Source organism: Hyla sarda, chromosome 4 (genome assembly GCF_029499605.1).
Source record: "Hyla sarda isolate aHylSar1 chromosome 4, aHylSar1.hap1, whole genome shotgun sequence".
Taxonomy (NCBI): domain Eukaryota; kingdom Metazoa; phylum Chordata; class Amphibia; order Anura; family Hylidae; genus Hyla; species Hyla sarda.
In genome coordinates, this window is record NC_079192.1 from 164,826,325 (window position 1) to 164,850,527 (window position 24,203).

The 24,203-nt window shown below is 43.7% G+C and overlaps 1 protein-coding gene across 2 annotated transcripts in view; it reads left to right on the top strand.

Annotated features, from left to right (window-relative positions):
• Positions 1-23: 23 nt before the first annotated feature.
• The window catches only part of MAN2C1 (mannosidase alpha class 2C member 1), a 65,473-nt gene continuing 41,293 nt past the window's right edge, over positions 24-24,203 (top strand). For both annotated transcript variants that reach the window (XR_008892528.1, XM_056572590.1), the window contains exons 1-7: positions 24-245; positions 3,843-3,968; positions 7,036-7,159; positions 11,510-11,580; positions 11,760-11,937; positions 12,884-13,073; positions 13,725-13,831. Coding sequence is in view for 1 of the 2 variants with exons in the window: in XM_056572590.1 (XP_056428565.1) it covers positions 133-245; positions 3,843-3,968; positions 7,036-7,159; positions 11,510-11,580; positions 11,760-11,937; positions 12,884-13,073; positions 13,725-13,831 (909 nt within the window). In the remaining variant the exon portion in view is untranslated. The remainder of the gene's footprint in view (positions 246-3,842; positions 3,969-7,035; positions 7,160-11,509; positions 11,581-11,759; positions 11,938-12,883; positions 13,074-13,724; positions 13,832-24,203) is intronic.

A 24,203-nucleotide genomic window follows, 5' to 3' on the forward strand; every position in this document is an offset into this window, starting at 1 on the left:
CGCTTCTCTCAGCTCCCACTGCCCGGTAACAGTCTCCCCGCTCGAGTAACTCGGTGCACAGGCACTTCCGCTTCCGGTGTACACAGTCCTCCGTACATCTGTAGCTGTCACTTGTCAGGCTGTAGGTGAGCCATGGAGGAGCCGCCGTCCCGCCGCCTGGTACTCAAGAACAAGAGGACGACTCTGGAGCGGGTGGAGAAGTTTATCTCGGAGTTGTACTTCACCGACTGCAACCTGCGGGGGAGGTGAGCGGAGAGGGCAGTGGTCACCAAACGGGGGATCTCCAGCTGTTGCAAAACTACAACTCCCAGCATGCCCGGACAGCCTTTGGCTGTCCGGGCATGCTGGGAGTTGTAGTTTTGCAACAGCTGGAGGTCCACACTTTGGATAGGGTTGATGGGATTGTTGTGGGGACATTTCTGAACCCAAACTCTATTTCAATGATCTCCAAATTGTGTCTTCCCAGCTGTTTAACAACTGCAACTACCATTATGCCTGTCAGCTGAAGGTTGGGGGATGGTCCCTACTAAATATAGATTGTTATATTTGAGCAGGGTTTTATGGGTGAAGGCTGTTGCGTCAGTGATCAGCTGATCCCCATAGGTCTGTAAGGCTGGGTTCACATCACGTTTTTCAACTACGGTTCCTGCATACGTTTTCTATCAAAAAAACGTATGGGGAAAAAAACGGATGGAACAGTATGGGAAAAAGTAAACCGTATACTGTTTTTAAAAGTGCATACTGTTCCGTCCGTTTTTATTTTTTTTAAAACATACGTTTTTGAAAATTCTGTCCATTTTTAATGGGAGGGGTCTTGAGTGGGGACTTTAGGATGCAAATGCGCATGTGCAAAGAAAAAACGCATACGGTTTTGCCGTATGGAGCCGTATACATGTGTGTTTCCCATTGACGTCCATGTTAAAAAAAAAAATGGTATGCGGTTGCAGTACGGTTTTTAAACTGGAGTCAAAACCGTGGTTGAACACGGTTTGGAGTACTGTTAATAACCGCAATGCAAGCATCAGGGTGCATACGGTTTGCAATGCTTTGCCTATGTGTACGGTTTTCAATACTGTTCCATATGTTTTCACTAATGAAAACGTATGCGGGAACCGTAGTTGAAAAACGTGATGTGAACCCAGCTAAGCCTGGGTTCACACTACGTTTTCTCCCATACGGGAGCGCATACGGCAGGGGGGAGCTAAAACCTCGCGCTCCCGTATGCCACCGTATGCGCTCCCGTATGTCATTCATTTCAATGAGCCAGCCGGAGTGAAACGTTCGGTCCGGTCGGCTCATTTTTGCGCCGTATGCGCTTTTACAACCGGACCTAAAATTGTGGTCAACCACGGTTTTAGGTCCGGTTGTAAAAGCGCGTACGGCGAAAAAATGAGCCGACCGGACCGAATGTTTCACTCCGGCTGGCTCATTGAAATGAATGACATACGGGAGCGCATAAGGTGGCATACGGGAGCGCGAGGTTTTAGCTCCCCCCTGCCATATGCGCTCCCGTATGGGACAAAACGTAGTGTGAACCCACCCTAAGCCTGGGTTCACATCATATTTTTGCCATTCTGTTATCAATCCGTTTTTCTAAAGAAAACCGCATGGCAAAAAAAAACGGATGGAACAGTATGGGAAAAAGTAAACCGTATGCATTTTTAGACCATATACTGTTTTTAAAAGTGCATACAGTTCTGTCCGTCTTTATAGAAAAAAAAACACACGCTTTTGATGAAAGGGGTCATGGGTGGGGACTTTAGGATGCAAATGTGCATGTGCAAAGTAAAAAACGTATACGGTTTCCCGTATGGAACCGTATATATGTGCGTTTCCCATTGACGTCCATGTTAAAATAAAAAAAAAACAGTATGCAGTTGCAGTACGGTTTTTAAACCAGAGACAAAACCGGTCTTCAATACGGTTCCATACGTTTTCAATAATGAACATTTATACGGGAAACATACTTGAAAAACGTGGTGTGAACCCACCCTAAGCCTGGTCTCTTTAAAGGGGTTCTCCCGTGGAAACCTTTTTTTTTTAAATCAACTGGTGCCAGAAAGTTAAACAGATTTGTAAATTAAGTCTATTAAAAAATCTTAATCCTTCCAGTACTTTTTAGGGGCTGTATACTACAGAGGAAATGCTTTTCTTTTTGTATTTTTCTTCTGTCACGAGCACAGTGACCTCTGCTGTCCATTTTGGGAACTGTCCAGAGCAGGAGAAAATCCCCATAGCAAACAGATATGCTGCTCTGGACAGTTTCTGAAAAGGACAGCAGAGAGCACTGTGGTTGTGACAGAAGAGAAATCCAAAAAGAAAAGCATTTCCTCTGTAGTATACAGCCCCTAAAATGTACTGGAAGGATTAAAGGGGAACTCCGGTGGAAAACATATACATACACACATATATATATATATATATATATATATATATATATATATATACATAGTTTTTAAATCAACTGGTGCCAGAAAGTTAAACAGATTTGTAAAGGACTTCTATTAAAAAAATATTTGTCCTTCCAGTACTTATTAGCAGCTGTATGCTACAGAGGAAATTCTTTTTTGTCTTGTCCACAGTGCTCTCTGCTGACACCTGATGCCCGTATCAGGAACTGTCCAGAGCAGGAGAAAATCCCAATAGGAAACCTATGCTGCTCTGGACAGTTCCTGACACGGACAAAGGTGTCAGCAGAGAGCACTGTGGACAGGACAAAAAAGAAATTCAAAAACAAGCATACAGCATACAGCTGCTAATAAGTACTGGAAGGATTAAGATTTTTAAATTGAAGTAATTTACAAATCTGTGTAACTTTCTGGTACCAGTTCACTTAAAAAAAGAAAAAAGTTTTCCACCTGAGTACCCCTTTAAGATATGCCCCAGTAGTTAGAAAATCCTCCATTAGGTAGAATCCCTCCAGAAGATTGATAGGAAGGGAATCCTACCCTATAAGGTAGAAGCCCCCAGTAGTTAGGTAGGAAATCCCCCTATTAAGTAGAGGCCCCCAGTAGTTAGCTATGAAATCCCACCTATTAGGCTGCATACACATTACAGTAGCAGCCTGCGGCTGCCGGATCCGGCTGGAGGGGGGGGAATGGCCGCTCCCGTACCCCGGCCAGACCGGCGGCGAAATGCATTCACTTCAATGAGCCGACCGAAGTCAAACAGTGACTCTGGTCGGCCCATTTCTGCCCCGTATCCAGTTTTGTGACTGGACCTAAAACCGTAGTATACTATGGTTTTAGGTGCGGTCACAAAACCGAGTACGGGCCTCTGCATTTTCCACTCTGTTGGTGTTGCAGGACCTTCTCCTGCATAATGACGTCATTTCATCCTGTGGCAGGTCCTGCACCACTTCGAATAATGAAGCAAACGAGGAAAAAGCCTTATCGCAGGAGCGGGAAGTGAAAGGGATTTGTATTTGGATGCTCTTCAGATATGGAGATGGGTACCAGGGACATTTGAGTGCATGAGTACATGTGTGAATGTCTGGTATCGGCACTGATACCAGGATCTGTATTGGGCCATTCCTATTTAGCACTAATCATATCTCACTGACTGTGACATTGTGAAGTGTTCTCTATTCTAAGGTGCAATGCATTTTTAATGCTAGTAATGGCATATTGTAGACTTATTCATATTCATGTCATTAGTGAGGACACTTGTATTCCGCATGGTAATGGTCTGTACCCCACCTTGAGTTTTGCTTTTACCACTTTTTTTTAACAGTATGTTTTATAGTTGTTTACCCCAGTAAGTACAGATGTGATACTTTTATATATTACCTAGTTTATATTAATTCCATATTTCCATAACTCTGAATTTCTTGCATTTCATAGATTGTATGGGTCAACGTGTCCAGTGGATTCTCTCTCCTTCTTTCTAACAGAGAAAAGGATTTCATATGCCGATGCTGTGAAGGGGGATTTCCAGACGGCTCGTGTTGGACAAACCTTTGGCCCCACGTAAGTGTAATAAAAAATGTACAAAGTTTATTGGGTTTAATTATTAGACTATGTTTATTTAAAGACATGTAAGCCCCATGTACAAATAATGCACCAGCTGTGTGTGTGTGTGTGTGTGTATATATATATATATATATATATATATACACACACATCACCATTGAAAATATTCATATCCCCTGGAACTTTTTAATGACTTGGGGGAGATTTCTCAAAACCTGCCCATAGCAACCAATCAGATCGCTTCTTTCATTTTCAGAGGCCTTTAAAAAAAAATTAAAATAAAAAAAAAGCAATCTGGTTGCTATAGGCAACTGCACCACTCTTCCTCTACACAGGTTTTGATATCTCCCATATGATAATAAACACAATATTAATAGATCATGAACATATTTTAAACATTGTAAATGGATATATAGCTGCATTAGGTCTATGAAACATTATTGACTATACTGGTGGGGGGGGGGGTCATGCTTATACCGTATTTTGTATTGACATGACAGGCTTGTAACAAATCACTATTAACATCATAGCTATGGAGTGCTCTGTTTATATATGTGAAGGTAATAAGGGTATATCTGGCTTCATTTTCCTCAGGCATAGTAGTAAAGTGCTGGAGGGAAATTGATGCCAGAACTGATTCTCTTGTTTTGACGCAGTGTGAAACCAGCCTTAGGCTAGGTTCACACTACGGTTTGTAATTACGGTTCCCGTATACGGCTGGGAGGAGGGGAGGGCGGTGCTTAATCGCGGCGTCGGCACTCAGCAGTATAGGGGAACCGTAGTTAATGTATGTCTATGAGCCGACCGGAGTGAACCGCAGCCTCTGGTCGGCTGCTTTTTCGTCCGTATGCGGTTTCCCGACCGCAGGCAAAAACATGGTCGACCACATTTTTGCCTGCGGTCGGGAAACCGCATACGGCCGAAAAAGCAGCCGACCGGAGGCTGCGGTTCACTCCGGTCGGCTCATAGACATACATTAACTACGGTTCCCGAATACGGCTGAGTGCGGGCGCCACGATTAAGCTCCGCCCACCCCTCCTCCCAGCCGTATACGGGAACCATAATGACAAACCGTAGTGTGAACCCAGCCTTATTGTTACAAGAGAAAGTGTTAAGGCCAGGTCACTCTTTTATTTTCCATTGTTCTACTCTGGATACCCAGCATGTCAGAGGCCAGCGGTGTCTGAAAGACCCCAGTGAATTTTTTGGGGTCCAACAGTAAATGTCCAATAAGTCAGAAACTACAATGGAGGCTCCTGATGTGACCAAAGCCTTAAAGGGGTACTCCACCCCTAGGCATCTTATCCCCTATCCAAAGGATAGGGGATAAGATGTCTGATCCCTGGGGTCCTGCCACTGGGGACCCCTGCGATCTCCCTGTTCCACCCAGCTTTCGTTTAGAGCATCGGGTGCAGCGCTGGAGGCTCGTGATGTCACGGCCACTCCCCCTCAATGCAAGTCCATTAGAGGGGGCATGACAGCCGTCACGCCCCCTTCCATAGACTTGCATTGAGGGGGCATGGCCGTGACGTCACGAGCAGGGCGTAACTGTGACGTCACAAGTCTCCACCCCACATGGCTGGTCATCCGGCACGGAGCGAGGTTCGCTTCGTGCACCGGATGTCTGGGGTGCCGCAGCCGAGATCACGGGGGTCCCCAGCGGCAGGACCACTGCAATCAGTTATCTTTTCCCTTATCCTTTGAATAGGGGATAAGATGTCTAGGGGCGGAGTACCCCTTTAAATGTTCACATGCTAAAATTTCTGAATGGAATTCCACATTAAAATTCTGCATGAATTTATAGCCAGTACACTTCAACGGTACTCCGCTGTCCCATTCAAACAGCAGAATGTCTGCTGCAAAATTTCTGCTGCAGGAATTCCAATGTAGTGAATGGGCAATTCATTTCTGCGGAATTTACTGCTGAATTTTCATGCAGAATGCCTTAATGCTGTAAGCATATCCTAAGGCCCCCCCCCATACACATCAGTGTTAAGATGGCCGAACCCACCATTTGTGGTGCACCTTGTCGATTGTCTAATGTAATTGAGGTCTCCTGACTTTTCCCCAATAGGTAATGCTTGGGAGAAAAGGATTGGGCTTGTTGGATTTCAGCTGCCCGTCCCTTTTGTTTTCAAGGAGTTAATCCCTTCAGAACACATGAACGCTCAGTTTGTCCGACAGTTCATGTGTATGTTGTGGTAAATAGAAGAGCTAGCTGTCGACCAGGGATCGACCGATATCGTTTTTTTAGGGCCGATACCGATAATCTGCGACCTTTCTGGCTGATAGCCGATAACTTATACCGAAATTCCCGAGTCCAACCACCTCCGCCGCTGCCCCCCCCCCCCCCCCTGCCTATCCTCTGGCCAGATACCCCTGCCGCCCGCTTCTTCCCCCCCCCTCTGCCTGTCCTGGGGTCCTCCCTAGTCCAACCACCACCGCTGCCCCATTGCCTCCCCCATCCCTGGTTTTATAATTACCTGTGCCCGGGTTCTGCGCTACTTCTGGCATGGTGGCGTCCTGAGCTGTCACTGTGCGCACTGATGGTGACGTCGCGTTGAGAACGTCACTCGTCATTGTGCTGCGCAGCACGCAGGATGCCGCAGGACGTTGCAGGAGCCAGAAGTGGCGCGGACCCCGGGCCCCGGTAATTATAAAACCGGGGATGGGGGAGGCAATGGGGCAGCAGTGGTGGCGTTGGTCTCGGCGGTGGTCTCTGGCCAGGGAGGCGGGGCGGGGCATTATCGGCAAGGTAATTGCCGATACTGATAATGTCCAAAATCGTGAATATTGGCCAAACCGATAATCGGTTGATCCCTACTGTCGACTAAGCAAATGTTCTGCTGACAAGTATTGAAGGTGTATGTACACGATCCTTTAGCTGGATTCCATATAGAGAATGTATAAGGGATTACACACACACAGCATGGGAGAAGGAGCAACATTGTACTGGTTTTACACATTCACATTTAAATCTAAATGGCTTAGAAAAGTATTTACTGTCTCTTTTACTGTGGAATCCATTTACTGTGACCACTGAGATGTTTTTCCTTTCTTCAAGATGGTGGACATGCTGGTTTAAAGTCCAGCTTGTAATCCCTAAGGAATGGTTAGGACATGAAGTTCATCTCATATGGGAAAGTGATGGTGAAGGATTGGTATGGAAGGATGGAATGCCAGTACAGGTGAGAAGCAGTTGTAGCATGTTTCTAAAGTTGTAAGCAGTTTGTTGTTTGATGTCCTGGCTACTGGAATAAAAAGTGTCCAGGAGACAAGCTCTTCACATTACATGGCCCCATCTATCAGCTCTGAGTGATGGCTTTAGTGTCCAATCAGAAGACCACTAGAACTGTCAATCATATGTGTCTGACCAAAACAGCACGTATAATTCCATGTCCTTCCCCAGCATTTATATTTTTACATTGTATTTGTAGAAGGTCGTTAGCAGTTTTGATGGCTCAGAACTGCTATTTAACCCCTTAATGATGTAGGACATAAATGTACGTCCTGGTGCGGTGATACGTAACGCACCAGGACATACATTTACGTCCTGTACATGACCGCGAGCATCGGAGCGATTCTCGGGTCATGTGCGGCAGGTCCCGGTTGCTGATAGCAGCCAGGGACCCGTCGGTAATGGCCAACATCCACGATCGCACGGATGTCCACCATTAACCCCTCAGATGTCGTGATCAATACAGATCACGACATCTGCGGGAGTGCGGTCACTAAAATGGATCATCGGATCACCCTATGCATAGCACTGAACAGTATTAGCAATCAAATGATTGCTATAAATATTCCCCTATGGGGACTATTAAAGTGTTAAAAAAAATAAAAATTAAAATAAATGTAAATTGTCCCTTTTTCCCAATTTTACCCCCAAAAAGAGTAAAAAATAAATACATTTTATAAACATATTTGGTATCACCGCGTGCGTAAATATCCAAACTTTTAAAATATAATGTTAATGATCCTGTACGGTGAACGGCGTGAACTTAAAAAAAAAAAGTCAAAAATTGCTGCTTTTCATTGGGGGACACCTTACTGATGGGTATATGCTCTTGCCACTAGGAGGCGCTGACACTAGGAAAAAAGTCAGTTCCTCCCTGGCAGGATATACCCGCCCACTAGAAGTGAGGTAATCCGTTTTAGCTAGTGTCAGCAGGAAGCAAGACACAGGTCTGGGTGCTCCCCAGACCTGGTCTTTTTCTATTATTTTCTAGTAAGTTTAGTTAGGTTCTTTACTCCCTTTTGTTTCCTCTTTTCAGGTGGGGGTTCAGGAGCATGGCGCTACCTGTTCCCCCCATATGCACGGGACATAAAGCAAAATGTACCGTTAACCCCTTCCCTCCAACGGCCAGCGCCTGGGGTTGCACCTAGGGACCGGTCCCCCTATCTTCCTTGCTCGTCCTGTCTGTTGCAGCATGATGTGATGCAGGTGACTAAAAAGCTGGCTGAAGACATCTTGAGGTGGTTGTTTTTCCCACCCTAGGGGACTGCTTTGGTACATCCCATCAGTAAGTTGTCCCCCAATGAAAAGCGACCGAGAAAAGGAGATTTTTTTTATACTCACCATAAAATCTCTTTCTCGTAACTTTCATTGGGCGGACACCGCACCCACCCATTTCTTCATCTGTTTTCTGGATTATTTTTTCCGGTTCTTTGATTGTTTCTCCGGGATTCCTTTTTTTGGGTCCTTCGGACATATTTCTTTGTTGGTTTCTCCTACTGCTTTGTGACCAAACTGATTATCTCACTGTAGGTGGGCGGGTATATAATGCCAGGGAGGAGTTGACTTTTTTTTCCAAGTGTCAGCGCCTCCTAGTGGCAAGAGCATATACCCATCAGTAAGGTGTCCCCCAATGAAAGCTATGAGAAAGAGATTTTACGGTGAGTACAAAAAATCTCCTCTTGTTTTTTTTTTTATAACATTTTATTCCAAAAATAATTGATAAAACATGTATTAAAAGTTTTATATATGCAAATGTGGTATCAATAAAAAGTACAGATCACGGTGCAAAAAAATTGCCCTCATACCACCGCTTATATGGAAAAATGAAAAAGCTATAGGTCAACAAAATAGAGGGATTTTAAACATACTAAATTTGGTTAAAATGTTTGTGATTTTTTTAAAGCAGTACAATAACACAAAAGTATGTAATCATGGGTATCATTTTAATAGTATTGACGCACAGAATAAAGAAAACATGTCTATTTTACTGTAAATTGTACAGCGTGAAAATGAAACTTTCCAAAATTTGCTACATTGCGGCTTTCTTATCAATTTCCCCACACAAATAGTATTTTTTTTGGTTGCGCCATACATTTTATGGTAAAATGAGTGATATCATTACAAAGGACAACTGGTCACGCAAAAAACAAGCCCTCATACTAGTGTTAGGTTCGACCCCAAAGGCCGAGACGTCTTCTGCCGGCGGATGCCCAATTTGTGCGTGGAAAGCCTGTATGGGGCTGCAGTCACCCAACGTTCCTTCCAACGCTACTTGCCATTCAAAATCACGACACAAGTGTTGTCTCTGTAAGCTGAAGGCAGAACTGGCCTCTCTTTCTCAGTGTATTGCTTATATACATGATATTCAATTGGACTTGCGTAGTAGATTTTAACAATGAAAGGAAGAAGGAAGCAATAAACCTTTACATAATCATCAGACTAAATTGTCTTCTGCTACAGATGTTAAGGAAAAGATAAGAAGTTTCTTGTTCAGCATTCTCTCCAGGATCTTGAATATATAAATCACTAAGTGTCTCTTTAGTCAAAGTTCAGAAGAAGGACACAAGTCAAAATTAAAGTCTTATATAGAATGAAGATGAAGTCTATAAAAAATCAAAATTGATTCTCCTCTGGCTCGGACCTATCACTAGTCTGTGGATAAAAATATAAAAGAGTTATAGGGACATGGGACCTTGGTTTTCACAAAAGGTTTTGGTCTCGGGGCTAACACCTTTCATACTTTTTATGACCTGTGTAATATAAAATGTTAACTTGTGACACATTGCCCGATGCTCATTGTTTACACCTCTGCACATGGTAAATAGTACCTTTCACTAAATAAATTTTTTAAACTAACTCAGGCCATGTTCCCTAACTACTCCTAACACCCCTTCCTGCTTTTAATTTTTTTTTAGAGCTTTAAAAAGCTCTGTATCTCACCTCTCTTCTTGCTTGCATAGTGTGAGCTGCCAGCAGGAAGATGTGGGCGTGCCCCATCAGGCGCTACGTCACTGAAACCTGCTGGGGGGACTGCGAGTGGGGGGACTGTGAGTGAGCCCGCATTTGCAGAGCCCCGCTTGTCCTCAGTGTACAGAGCCCCGCTTGTCCTCAGTGCACAGAGCCCGGCTTGTCCTCACTGCACAGAGCCCGACTTGTCCTCAGTGCACAGAGCCCCGCTTGTCCTCAGTGCACAGAGCCCCGCTTGTCCTCAGTGCACAGAGCCCCGCTTGTCCTCAGTGTACAGAGCCCCGCTTGTCCTCAGTGTACAGAGCCCCGCTTGTCCTCAGTGTACAGAGCCCCGCTTGTCCTCAGTGTACAGAGCCCCGCTTGTCCTCAGTGTACAGAGCCCTGCTTGTCCTCAGTGTACAGAGCCCCGCGGGGTATGCGAGTGAGCACAGCACTCCCGCCTGTCTGACAGGCAGAGAGCTGCACTGAGATGGTCACATGCTCAGCCAGCGGTCTGCAATTTCAGACTCACTGCCAGGCCGGCGTGAGTCCGAAATCAATGCAAAAGCTTGTGGCCAGGGACTTTTAGGGAGACCCCTAGTGGCCACATTTTCAAAATGTGAAAAGACTTACAAGGAAGTAGGGATCGACCGATGATCGGTTTGGCCGATTTTATCGGCCGATATTCACGACTTTGGACGTTATCGGTATCGGCAATTACCTTGAAGATTACCTTGTCATGTAAGAAGCCGGCCAGAGCTCCTTACATGACAGTGGGCTCAGCCTATCCCAGGCCGGGGTGGGACATCGCTACGGCCGGTGATACGCCGACTGCTCTGCGGCGTCCCCGTCCCCAGGAAGTGGAATGAGGTCAGCACTGCCGGACCGTGAGGCCTGTGCCGGACCAACGGGGGCTCGTAGGAAGGTATTTATTCGTTTATTTTGTTTGTTTTTTAGGCCCGGGCACAGGAATATATAAAAGTGTTCCACTACAGTTGTCCTTTAAATGAGGTGCGCTGGGACCTTCGGGAGGTGCTGTTCTTTCTGTTTATGTTATGTCGCCAGATTGGCGATGTTTGTTATCTTTATATGCAAAACTTAAATAAAATAAAAAAGTTGTTTTATATGGAATGATCTATAACATATAAAACATTTTTTTTGATGACAGGTATTCTATATATTCTATATACAGGTATATTGGATACCATATCTTTATAGTATAGCTGTCTTTTTTATTTTATTTTGTTTGCTAAATTTAAGCAGTGTGAATAAATGCATTCTGTGTATATTAATATTATGTATTCGATATTCCAGTGCGTTTTAACGTAATAATATTGTATTGCTCTGTATCCAGGGTTTAACAAAAGAGGGTGAGAAGACCAGCTTTATTCTATCTCGCCATCTGAAAGAAGAGGATCCACATAGGTAAGATACATTTAAAGAATGTGGCTGCAAGTGACTTGTCAATAGGTAGGACCTCCTATCTAATTGTCATGCAACTGTATCACCAAGACACTGTAGCAGAGTTGCTGAAATATTAAATAATTTTAATTGTTTAGTTTATTTATTTTTGGTTTTTTTTACACTTACCCTTGTATTTTTAGCATGACCTTGTACATCGAGATGGCTTGTAATGGTCTTTTTGGGGCTGGTAAAGGAAGTATGATTGCTCCTGTTGATCCCAAGAAAACATTTGCGCTACAAAAAGCTGAGCTTGCTATTTTCAACGATGATGTACATGAGCTGCTTCTGGACTTTGAGATCCTGTATGATATGGCCAGGGTGAGAAGCTTTTAAGTCACCTATTAGTTTATATCTTTATTTTATTAGTTCATATCTTTATTGTTAAATACATGTTTTTTGTACCTTTCGGGAACACATAAAAAATGGTATATTCCTCACATTACTAAGTTGATTTATTTAGAAGGTACGCAGCAGCTTATGTTCTGCTTGAGAATTTAGAGGGCTATTAGAAGACACTAGGGCGGCTCTGTTCCACTACCACTGTGTGCTCTGCAACCTCTAACACAGCAAGCAGTAAGGGGGGGGACCAGGGCATCAGCTGACGGCCCTTCATTTCCTTACACAGATATTAGTGGCAACAAAGAACCATGTGTTGGCTTTTACTGGTAATGTCCAAAGCATATTAAAGAAGTAGTAATTGTTTTAGTAAAGTTATATTACAGAAGTTTTTTTTTTTTTTTTTATACTCTACTTTACACCTTTTAAAGGGGTACAATTTTTTTCATATCAACTGGTTCCAGAAATTTATACAAATTTGTAAATTACTTTTATTAAAAATCGAAATCCTTCCATTACTTATCAGATGCTTTATGCTCCACAGGAAGTTTTATAGTTCTTTTCTGTGTGACCACCGTGCTCTCTGCTGACTCCTCTGTCCATGTCAGGAACTGTCCAGAGCAGGAGAGGTTTGCTAATGGAATTTGTTCCAACTCTAGACTGTTCCTGATACAGAGGTGTCAGCAGAGAGCACTGTGGTCACACAGAAAAGAACAACTCAACTTCCTCTGTAGTATACAGCAGCTGATAAGTACTGGAAGGATTAAATCTGTTTTAACTTTCTTGAGCCAGTTGATTTGAAAAAGATTGTTTTCCACTGGAGTACCCCTTTTAAAGAAAGAAAAACTTGACACACCAATCGGCAAATGAAAACCTGATATACCAACCTATAAACTTTTATAACCTTTTCCTGTGATACTTTTTCCAGTTGCTTGGCGAAGATAACCAAAGAAGCTTCCAGGCCCTGTATGTGGCCAATCAAATGGTTAATTTGTGTGATGTCAACAACCCCAGCTCTTTTCCCACTGTTCGTAAATTGTCTTCTGAATTCTTCAGCCAAAAAAATGGTGACAGCCAGCACACTATCCATGCCATGGGGCACTGCCACATTGATTCAGGTAATTAATTCTTATGTTATGAAATGGGGCTTAATTTTTTTTTTTATGAAAATCATGATTAAGTACATGTATTTACCATGTGGAGAACAATTTACAGTAATTCTTAAAGAATTTTCATGGACAGTGATGCAGTAGACAAGCGTAACTCCGTTATGATTGTTATAGAAAAAAGATCTCCAACAGTAGTTTGTTTTTTTTTTCTAACTATGAACATTGTGTATAAAGAAATAAACTTCCAGTTACTTCAAGTACTCTGGCAGTCCTCATGATGTCCTGCTCCAGTTCCCCCAATGCGATTGTCTTTCTGAGCTGCAGCTTGAGGTGTCCTCTTCGGAAGGCATCCGTGCCCAATGTGTCATACTGCAGCTATGCGAATCGTAGGCCGCAGCAATGTCCCACCTCGGCCAGTGATTCCCTGAGATGTAATGTTGTTAACATTAAATACCCGTTTATTCCTTTCTAAATGTGATCTAGCCTTTTGTCTTTTCTTGGTTAATTTAGTAGTGCAACTTTCTTTTACCAAATAAAGGGTAAAAAAAAGTGGTGGTTGTTGCTTTGGGGGGAAATAATGGCAAAACAGCCACAAGTCTGCCGATGAATAACTAACTGTGGCTAACATACCGTAACATGGATTTTCCCAATTTCCACCAGCTTGGTTGTGGCCATATGAAGAAACCATTAGAAAATGTGCCCGCAGTTGGGTTACTGCTATACAACTGATGACCGAATATCCTGATTTTACCTTTACATGCTCTCAGGTAAACATAATGACATACTTTTGGAAAATCTATAATACAGCAGCTATTCTGAGAGTCACTGGCCCTCATTTACTAAAGGAGAACTGACGATTTTTCTCGGTTATTGCGCCCAAAATTTGGTCGCATCCCGCGTGCGACCAAATCTGCGCCCAAAATTTAGGCGCACAACCTGCATTTTCAAAAACACTCGGAGAGTTTAATTTAACCTACAAAATGGGCGTGGTTTACTCAAAAATGGGTGTTAACCCGACAAAATAGAAAAATCACTCGGAGTAATTGTGAAATTTCTCAACTCTGAAAAACCGACAGCCCAGGGGTCGAGTGAAAATGGAAAAATGGAGTGTTTTTGAGGAAGGGACAGCTGACCATTGTGGTTCATGATTAAATTACTTGTTTTATACTTTATAAGCATTTTTAACCCCTCAACGCTTTTATGATTAAATTATGTAATAGATTTTTTTAATTTATATATATATATATTTTATTAATATATATATTTAAAAAAAAACTTTTTGGTTGTTAACCAATTAACCCCTTCCCGCAGAATGTCATATATAAACGCCGGGTTGTGCAGTGCGTTCGCGCATCCCGGCGTTTATAAATGACATTCAGTTAACCCGGCGATGCGCAGCATCGCACGGGTTAACTGGCAGAAGTCCCGCTGTTTCCAGCAGGGGACAACTTCTGCTTCACCCCCAGGACCATCAATTGATGGTCCTGGTCAGCGATCACTGTGATTGGTCCCTGTGGACCAATCACAGTGATCTGGGGTGAAAGTTCAGATCCCCCGCACTGCCCGCCCCTGGAAGTCGGGCAGAACGGGGGACGAAGGCTGCGGGGGCTCGCGGGGACCTGCGGCACACGGGGGGGAACAGGAGGGGACCGGCGGACTTACCTGATCCAGCGGCGGGACCGAGGAGCAGCGCGGGACCGGCCACGTGGACGAGCAGCGACGGGTAAGTATGTAGTCCTCAGAGGCAGCAGTGAAGATCTTCACTGCTGCTTCTAGGAGTCTGAAAACTACAACTCCCAGCATGCCTAGACAGCCTTTGGCTGTCTGGGCATGCTGGGAGTTGTAGTTTTGCAACATCTGGAGGGCCTCAGTTTGGAGACCATTGTATAATGGTCTCCAATCTGTGCTCTTCCAGCTGTTGCAAAACTACAACTCCCAGCATGCACTGACTGTCCAGGCATGCTGGGAGTTTTAGTTCAGCAACATCTGGCCCTTCAGATGTTGCCGAACTACAACTCCCAGCATGCCCTTCAGCTGTCTGGGCATGCTGGGAGTTGTAGTTTTGCAACAGCTGGAGACACACTGGTTGGGAAACATTGTTTCTAACTCAGTGTTTCCTAACCTGTGTGCCTCCAGCTGTTGCAAAACTATAACTCCCAGCATGCACTAAAAGACCATGCATGCTGGGAGTTGTAGTTTTGCAACATCTGGAGGGCCCCAGTTTGGAGACCATTGTATAATGGTCTCCAATCTGTGCTCTTCCAGCTGTTGCAAAACTACAACTCCCAGTATGCACTGACTGTCCAGGCATGCTGGGAGTTTTAGTTCAGCAACATCTGGCCCTTCAGATGTTGCCGAACTACAACTCCCAGCATGCCCTTCAGCTGTCTGGGCATGCTGGGAGTTGTAGTTTTGCAACAACTGGAGACACACTGGTTGGGAAACATTGTCTGTTTCTAACTCAGTGTTCCCTAACCTGTGTGCCTCCAGCTGTTGCAAAACTATGACTCCCAGCATGCACTAACAGACCATGCATGCTGGGAGTTGTGGTTTTGCAACAGCTGATGCACCCCCCCCTGTGAATGTACAGGGTACATTCACATGGGCGAGGCTTTTACAGTGGGTTTCTCGCATCTTGAGATGCAGCAAATTTTGCGCTGGGAAACTCGCTGTAATCCCCCGCCCATGTGACTGTACCCTAAAAACACTACACTACACTAACACAAAATAAAATAAAAAGTTAAAAACACTACATATACACATACCCTTACACAGCCCCCCTCCCCCAATAAGAACGTCCGGTACACCACTGTTTCCAAAGCAGAGCCTCCAGCTGTTGAAAAACAACAACTCCCAGTATTGTCGGACAGCCGTTGACTGTCCCGGCATGCTGGGAGTTTTGCAACAGCTGGAGGCACCCTGTTTGGGAATCACTGGCGTAGAATACCCCTATGTCCACCCCTATGCAAATCCCTAATTTAGGCCTCAAATGCACATGGCGCTCTCACTTTGGAGCCCTGTCGTATTTCAAGGCAACAGTTTAGGGCGACATATGGGGTATCGCCGTACTCGGGAGAAATTGCGTTACAAGGTTTGTGGGGCTTTTTCTTCTTTAACCCTTCATGAAAAGGAAATGTTGGGGTCTACACCAGAATGTTAGTGTAAACATTTTTTATTTTTTACACTAACATGCTGATGTTGCCCTATACTTTACATTTTCACAAGAGGTAAAAGGGAAAAAAGCCCCCCCAAAATTTGTAACGTAATTTCTCCCGACTACAGAGATACCCCATATGTGAGCGCAAAGTGCTCTGGGGGCGCACAACAAGGCCCAGAAGGGAGAGCGCACCATGTACATTTGAGGTGATTTGCACAGGGGTGGCTGATTGTTACAGCGGTTTTGACAAACGCAAAAAAAACAAAACCCCACATGTGACCCCATTTCGGAAACGACACCCCTCACGGAATGTAATGAGGGGTGCAGTGTGAATTTACCCCCCACAGGTGTCTGACGGATCTTTGGAACAGTGGTCCATGAAAATGAAAACTTGTACAGCCCACTGTTCCAAAGATCTGTCAGACACGAGTGGGGGGCAAATGCTCACTGTACCCCTTGTTACGTTCCTCAAGGGGTCTAGTTTCCAAAATGGTATGCCATGTGGGTTTTTTTTTTGCTGTTCTGGCACCTTAGGGTCTTCCTAAATGCGACATGCCCCCCGAGCAAAATTTGCTCTCAAAAAGCCAAATATGACTCCTTCTCTTCTGAACATTGTAGTTCGCCCATAGTGCACTTCAGGTCAACTTATGGGGTACCTCTATACTCAGAAGAGATGGGGTTACAAATTTTGGGGGGTATTTTCTGCTATTAACCCTTGCAAAAAGGTGAAATTAGGGGAGAAACACACATTTTAGTGGAAATTTTTTATTTTATTTTACATATGCAAAAGTCATGAAACACCTGTGGGGTATTAAGGCTCACTTTATTCCTTGTTACGTACCTCAAGGGGTCTAGTTTCCAAAATGGTATGCCATGTGGGTATTTTTTGCTGTTCTGGCACCATAGGGGCTTCCTAAATGCGACATGCCCCCCGAGCAAAATTTGCTCTCAAAAAGCCAAATATGACTCCTTCTCTTCTGAGCATTGTAGTTCACCCATAGTGCACTTCAGGTCAACTTATGGGGTACCTCCATACTCAGAAGAGAAGGGGTTACAAATATTGGGGGGTATTTCCTGCTATTGACCCTTGGAAAAATGTGAAATTTGGGGGGAAACACACATTTTAGTGAAAAAAAAAAATTTTTTTTTTTACATATGCAAAAGTCGTGAAACACCTGTGGGGTATTAAGGCTCACTTTATTCCTTGTTACGTACCTCAAGGGGTCTAGTTTCCAAAATGGTATGCCATGTGAGGGTTTTTTGCTGTTCTGGCACCATAAGGGCTTCCTAAATGCAACATGCCCCCAAAAACCATTTCAGAAAAACGTACTCTCCAAAATCCCCTTATCGCTCTTTCCCTTCTGAGCCCTCTACTGCGCCCGCCGAACACTTTACATAGACATATGAGGTATGTGCTTACTCGAGAGAAATTGGGCTACAAATATAAGTATACATTTTCTCCTTTTACCCCTTGTAAAAATTTAAAAATTGGGTCTACAAGAACATGCGAGTGTAAAAAATGAAGATTGTGAATTTTCTCCTTCACTTTGCTTCTATTCCTGTGAAACACCTAAAGGGTTAAAATGATGACTAAATGTCATTTTGAATACTTTGGGGGGTGCAGTTTTTATAATGGGGTCTTTTGTGGGGTATTTCTAATAAGAAGACCCTTCAAATCCACTTCAAACCTGAACTGGTCCCTGAAAAATAGTGAGTTTGAAAATTTTGTGAAAAATTGGAAAATTGCTGCTGAACTTTGAAGCCCTCTGGTGTCTTCCAAAAGTAAAAACTCGTCAATTTTATGATGCAGACATAAAGTAGACATATTGTATATGTGAATAAAATTTTTTTTTATTTGTAATATACATTTTCCTTACAAACAGAGAGCTTCAAAGTTAGAAAAATGCAAAATTTTCTAATTTTTCAGCAAATTTTAGGATTTTTCACAAGGAAAGGATGCAAGTTACCACAAAAATTTACCACCATGTTAAAGTAGAATATGTCACGAAAAAAGAATCTCAGAATCAGAATGATAACTAAAAGCATTCCAGAGTTATTAATGTTTAAAGTGACAGTGGTCAGATGTGCAAAAAACGCTCTGGTCCTTAAGGCCAAAATGGGCTTGGTCCTGAAGGGGTTAACAATCATGAATGTAAATTTACATCCTTGTGCAGAGTAACTTTACTTTATTTATTTGGTTTAATTTTTATTTTTCCAGTGCGTCACTTTTTATTCCTGTGCGACAGAATTTAATATCGTGCGACACAAAAAAAAAAGACACATGCGACAGATTAGTAAATCACAAGGAAAAAAAAGACGAGTACACTGAAAAAAAAACCTAACCGACACTCCAGTCTTTGTAAATGAGGGCCACTGTGTTTTCATATCACTAGGTTATGCCATAACATTATAATTGTGGGAGTCCAACGTTTGAGACCCCCGTTAATTGTAAGAGTGACGGAACTGAGGTCTTCTTGCTTATATTCCAGCGAGCCGCAATCTGGCCATCCGCTGTGCAGGGTACTACAAATGGACCCAATGACAACCAAGCAATGGCATATTTTAGTGATATTCCATAATTTCTGATAATGGGAATAAATCTTTTATTGTACAACAGACCTGTACCACTAATGACACTGTGTCTTCATAGATGATCAATAAAGAGGAACATCCACATAAATGTTTGGATGAACCCTTTAGACACTCCAATCGGCAAATGAAATCCTGATATACTAACCTGCTCAGAGAATTTAATTGACTAACAGAAGATATTTTATCTTTTATTATCATTGATGCACTACATTTTGCAAAACTTTTATAACCTTTTCCTGTGATACTTTTTCTAGTTGCTTGGCGAAGATAACTAAAGAAGCTTCCAGGCTCTGTATGTGGCCAATCAAATAGTTAATTTGTGTGATGTCAACAACCCCAGCTCTTTTCCCACTGTTCGCAAATTGTCTTCTGAATTCTTCAGCCAAAAAATGTCATCTTTCATTCTGCCCAAACCACAGGCAGCATGAAACACTGAAAGGCTCCCTCTGTACAATGGTATATGAATCACTCCGAAATGCTTTTGCGTTACAGCAGATTCATAGTTAATAAGTTGGCTGTCTACCAGGGCAGTCCAGTGGTTCGCACAGTATGAAGCCTGGTCATAGGTTCTCTTTCAATAAAAGTAGGGTTGCTCAGGTTTTCTTTGTCTAAAATCCAATATTGCCGGATGAAAAACTGTTCAGTATAGTTGGAATTTTACTTACCGTAAAAATCCCAAGGCAGCACAGTATGGATATTCAGAACCCATTTCTCCCAACTAGGACAGCCCACCTAGAACATTTAAATAATTAGACAATTAATAATCATTAACAATCCATAAAAGGGAGTCCAGTAGCAGAACCAATTGTGTAATAAAAAGACTAAACTCCATGCAAATAAAATTTTATTGTTGGACGTAAGTTGTGCTGCCTTCGGACTCCAACAAAGTATCGGTAAGTAAAATTCCAACTTTCTTCTTCATCCCAACGGCAGCACAGTATGGATATAACAACGAAATTAAAGAGAAGACAGATTTCTTTAACTGCAGACAATACCGCTGTGCTGAAGGCTGGGTTACTGGCCTGAGTGTCGAGCCTGTAATGTCTGACGAAGGTAGACGTTGACAAGCAGGATGCTGCGTTGCAGATGTCCAACAGATTCACACACTGTCTCTCCGCCCAGGAAGTAGTTGTTGCTCTTGTGGCGTGCTCTCTCAAAGGATGAGGAGGTTCCTTACCATCTTGTACATAGGCTTTTGAGATGGCCATCTTTATCCACCACCCTAAGGTGTTCTTTGACGCCTTCATACCTTTTCTAGAGCCATAAAATAGAACAAATAGATTCTCATCTTTATGGAATTCCTGAGTTCTTGAGTGATAACAGGTAAGAGCCCTCTTAACGTCAAGAGAATAATAACGCTGCTCTTCTTCAGAAACCGGATCTTGGTAGAAGACTGGAAGCACAGATTCCCGATTGACATTACTGGTGGAAGGCACTTTTGGAACAAATGATGGAATCGTTCTAATTCTCACTTCATCCGGAAGAATTCTTAAATAGGGCTCACGAGAAGATAGAGCTTGCAATTCTCCCAATCTCTTCGCACAGGTAATAGCTTTTGACTGTGTCGGTTGTGCGACACTGACACCACATTCTTCTAGAGTGACCTCCCTGGGCCCATACCTGGGAGTCTCTGCTGGGTTCCCTTTTGTTTTTTCCCTCCATTCCCGTCCTGATGGAATGTTGCTTCAGAGTGCTTTGGTCTTCTCTGACCGCTGGGGTCCAACTCTGGTTAGTCTCCTCGGCTTGGATGCTATCCTCAACTGCTGTGGTGTACCTTCTTTTTTGAGTTTGCCCTCATGGTTCTTTGGGCCTTTGTGATGGTTGAGGTCTCGGGCAGGGGTGGCGATCCTGCCCGGACTTCTCTGTGATTCCATTTTGGGCGGTCTTTCTGTACCGCACTTCTTCTTGTCTCGCCACTGAAGCTGGTCTCCCAGAGCGTGTTGCAGCTGTTGGATTTCATTTCCCCTTCAGGTGTAAGTCTTCCAGGAGACGCAGTAACCTCCAATTTCCCATGTCGGCCGCTCTGGTGTTCTGGGATGCTCCTTTTTAGGGTCTTCCGCTCCTTCTTGACCGTTCATACTTCTGTGTACGTCTTTCTGGTGACTTGGTAACCTCCAGTTCCCATATCTGTCTTCTTTTGGGGTACTTGTACTCCCGGGATGGGGGGCATTCTGGTCATCTGAATTGCACCAGTCAAGCTAATTTCACCTTCTGGGTGCTCACGACGGGCCTCTGGGACAGGCGATTCGGGTTTCCTGATATTCGGTTCATTGCTCTTATGCACCAGACCTCTCTACAGCCAGTTTCCGTCTTTTTTACCTTTTTACTCTTTTTTTTTTTTTCTGGTCTCCACCTTCGGTGCTCACCTTCTGCTCAGACTTATGCTGCACTTCCTTGTGTTTGTTCCGCCATGTTCTCTTAGATCCGTCAGCTCTGGACTGGGTTTTTTCCATTTTTGCTTCCCAGCCGGGCTAGCCCTCTGTCTGGTTCTGTGTTCCTTGAGGTTGATTTCCTTCCTCCTCCCGGATGGTTCTGGCCTGGCTGGCTTCCTAGTTGACCTTTTTCTTGTCTCTATGTGGACCGTAGGTTTAGTCTCTGCATAAGACGGTCCCTTTCCTTGGTATCCTATTCCATCTCCATGGACGTGGGATCTTCCGGGAGCCCAGTTTCTGGGCTTCGGTTATCTCTGGCCTAGGGTCTTGTCTGCAGGCCTTACAGTCAAGTGGGTTCAGTTTCTGACTGTTTCCCTTTCTCTAGTGGTTGTTATTCCCACCCTTGGGGACTGCTTTGGTACGTCCCATCAGTAAGGTGTCCCCCAATGAAGAGCGACCGAGAAAAGGAGATTTTTTTTTTGTACTCACCGTGAAATCTCTTTCTCGTAACCTTCATTGGGGGACACCGCACCCACCCATGTCTCCTTTTTTGTCCGGATGATCTTTTCTGGGTCTTCTGGGTCTTTCCATGATTCTTTTACGAGGTCCTTCGGACTTCTGACTTTGTTGGCTTCTCCTACTGCTTTGTGACAAAACTGATTACCTCACTTCCAGTGGGCGGGTATATCCTGCTAGGGAGGAGCCTACTTTTTTTTTCCTAGTGTCAGCGCCTCCTAGTGGCAAGAGCATATACCCATCAGTAAGGTGTCCCCCAATGAAGGCTACGAGAAAGAGATTTTACGGTGAGTACAAAAAAATCTGCTTTTCCTGTTGTTTCTGGTTGCCATTAGATCCCAGGTCGGACATCCCCATCTTTGCACAATCATCCTGAAATATTTGGAGTTCATCCCATTCTGATGGTAATAACGTCTTCCTGTAATGTTGCTGCTTCCACTGATATGCAATGTTGTTGGTCACAGCTTCGGCCCATGTCATGATTTGCTTGCATAGACTCTGAAGACTTCTGCTGCAAGTGTCCCCCTGCTTGTTGATATAAAACGCAGAGGTTGCATTGTCGGTCAGGATCAGTATATGCTTCTTCAGCAGAAAAGACTCAAAGTGGCACAAGGCTAGTTGTATTGCCTTTAACTCCTGAAAGTTGGAAGATCTGCTATCTATTGTTGGTGACCATTGAACTTGTATCCAACGTTTCTCTATGTGAGCACCCCAACCCATCAGAGAAGCATCTGTCGGTATCACAGTGTGTTGGAAGAAATGGAAACTTTTGCCTTTTTAGCAGATTCTCTTTGTTCTTCCACCACTTTCGAGTCTGCCCGACAGTGACATCCTGGAGGAGAGGGAGGCTGGATTTCTGTTCCAGTAATTAAGGATTTCTCCTTGAAATTCTCTGAAGTGGGCTTTGGCCCATGGAACTGCCTCTATAGAGGCCGTGAGAAATCCCAGCATGCTCTTGGCGGAGCGAATAGTTTCCTTGGATACAGAGATTGTGTGACAAATTCTGAGAACAATCTGATCCACTTTGTGGACTGGAAGAAAAACCTATATAGATCTTGAATCTATCCGCATTCCTAGAAATTGAATAGGTGTGGTTGGGGTCAGTTCCAACTTCTGAAGGTTTAGGATAAATCCTACCTTCTGGAGTAAATCCAGACCCAGCTGAAGATGCATTCTTAAAGTTTCTGGAGCTGGAGCAATGAATAGCCAGTCGTCCAGGTACAGTATAATCTTCATACCCTGGAGTCTTAATGAAGGGACAAGGACTATGATGGCCTCCGTAAATATATGAGGTGCTGGAGAAAGGCCGAAAGGTAGAGCACAGAACTGATAATGTAGTAATTTGGACTTTGTCTGGATAGCAATCCTGAGAAATTTCCTGGAATTGGCATGAATGGGGATGTGCAGGTAGGCATCCCTGAGGTCTATGGATGACATGACTTCTCCTTGATGCAAAATAGTGAGGACTGATTTTGTAGTATCCATCTTGAATTTTCATTTTATGAGATGTTGGCTGAGGAACCTCAGGTCTATAAGAAGACACCACTTGTTTCCTGGTTTGGGGACTGGAAATACTCTAGAGTAGATCCCTGAAAATTCTTCTTCCGGGGGTACTTATTCTAATGCCCCCTTCTGGAGAAATTCTTGTAGAAGAAATAGAATGCTGGTAATCTTCTGCCTGATTTACCAGAAATCTTTCCCTTGGTTGGTGTAGAAACTCCAAGGCGTAACCCTTTTTTATGATATTTAACACCCAAATGTCTGAGGTGGCTTCTTCCCAAGCTGCGACAAAGTGCTGCAATCTTGCGCCTACATCTAACACAGGCTTGATGTCAGAATTCAGATTTCTGCTCACTGGTATCTGGTTGCTTCTTCTTCCCTTTGTTTTGGAAGCAGGTTTGAAAACGTCTGTTAGACCTCTCTTGATTCCCTCGTCCTCGAAAGGACGTCTTTCCTTTATTACTTTGAAATCTGGATTGCCTGTTTCTGAAGGTCTGAGGAAGAGCAAGAGCTTTATCTTTCTTCTTTTCTGCCAGGATTTTATCCAGATGTGACTTCATCAGCCTTCCTTGTTCCAAGGAAAGAGAGCAGAAGTTTGCTTTGTGGATGCGTCGACAGTCCAGGCTTTCAGCCAAATGGCCCTTCTGGTCAACTTGGCCAAAGCCTGTTTTTAGCTGCAATCTTGACCACATCAAGAGGAAAGTTGCACAAAAACTCTGCCGCCATCTTTAAATAAGACACTTGATGTAAGAGATCTTCTCGCCATCTTGTATATCAGCAGACAAGTCGCTTAACCAAAGTCTCAAGGCCCTAGCTACTGGAAAAGAAGACATGGCCTTTTTTGTAATGCTGCAAGATTACAATGTGATCTCTGCAGAAGAGTGTCCATTGGATCTTTAAGTAAAATAGACTCAGAAGGATAAAATGATCTTTTGGATAGCTTAGAAATAGCTGAATCCACTTTGAAAGGTGATTGCCACTGTTCAGAGGCTGCTGGATCAA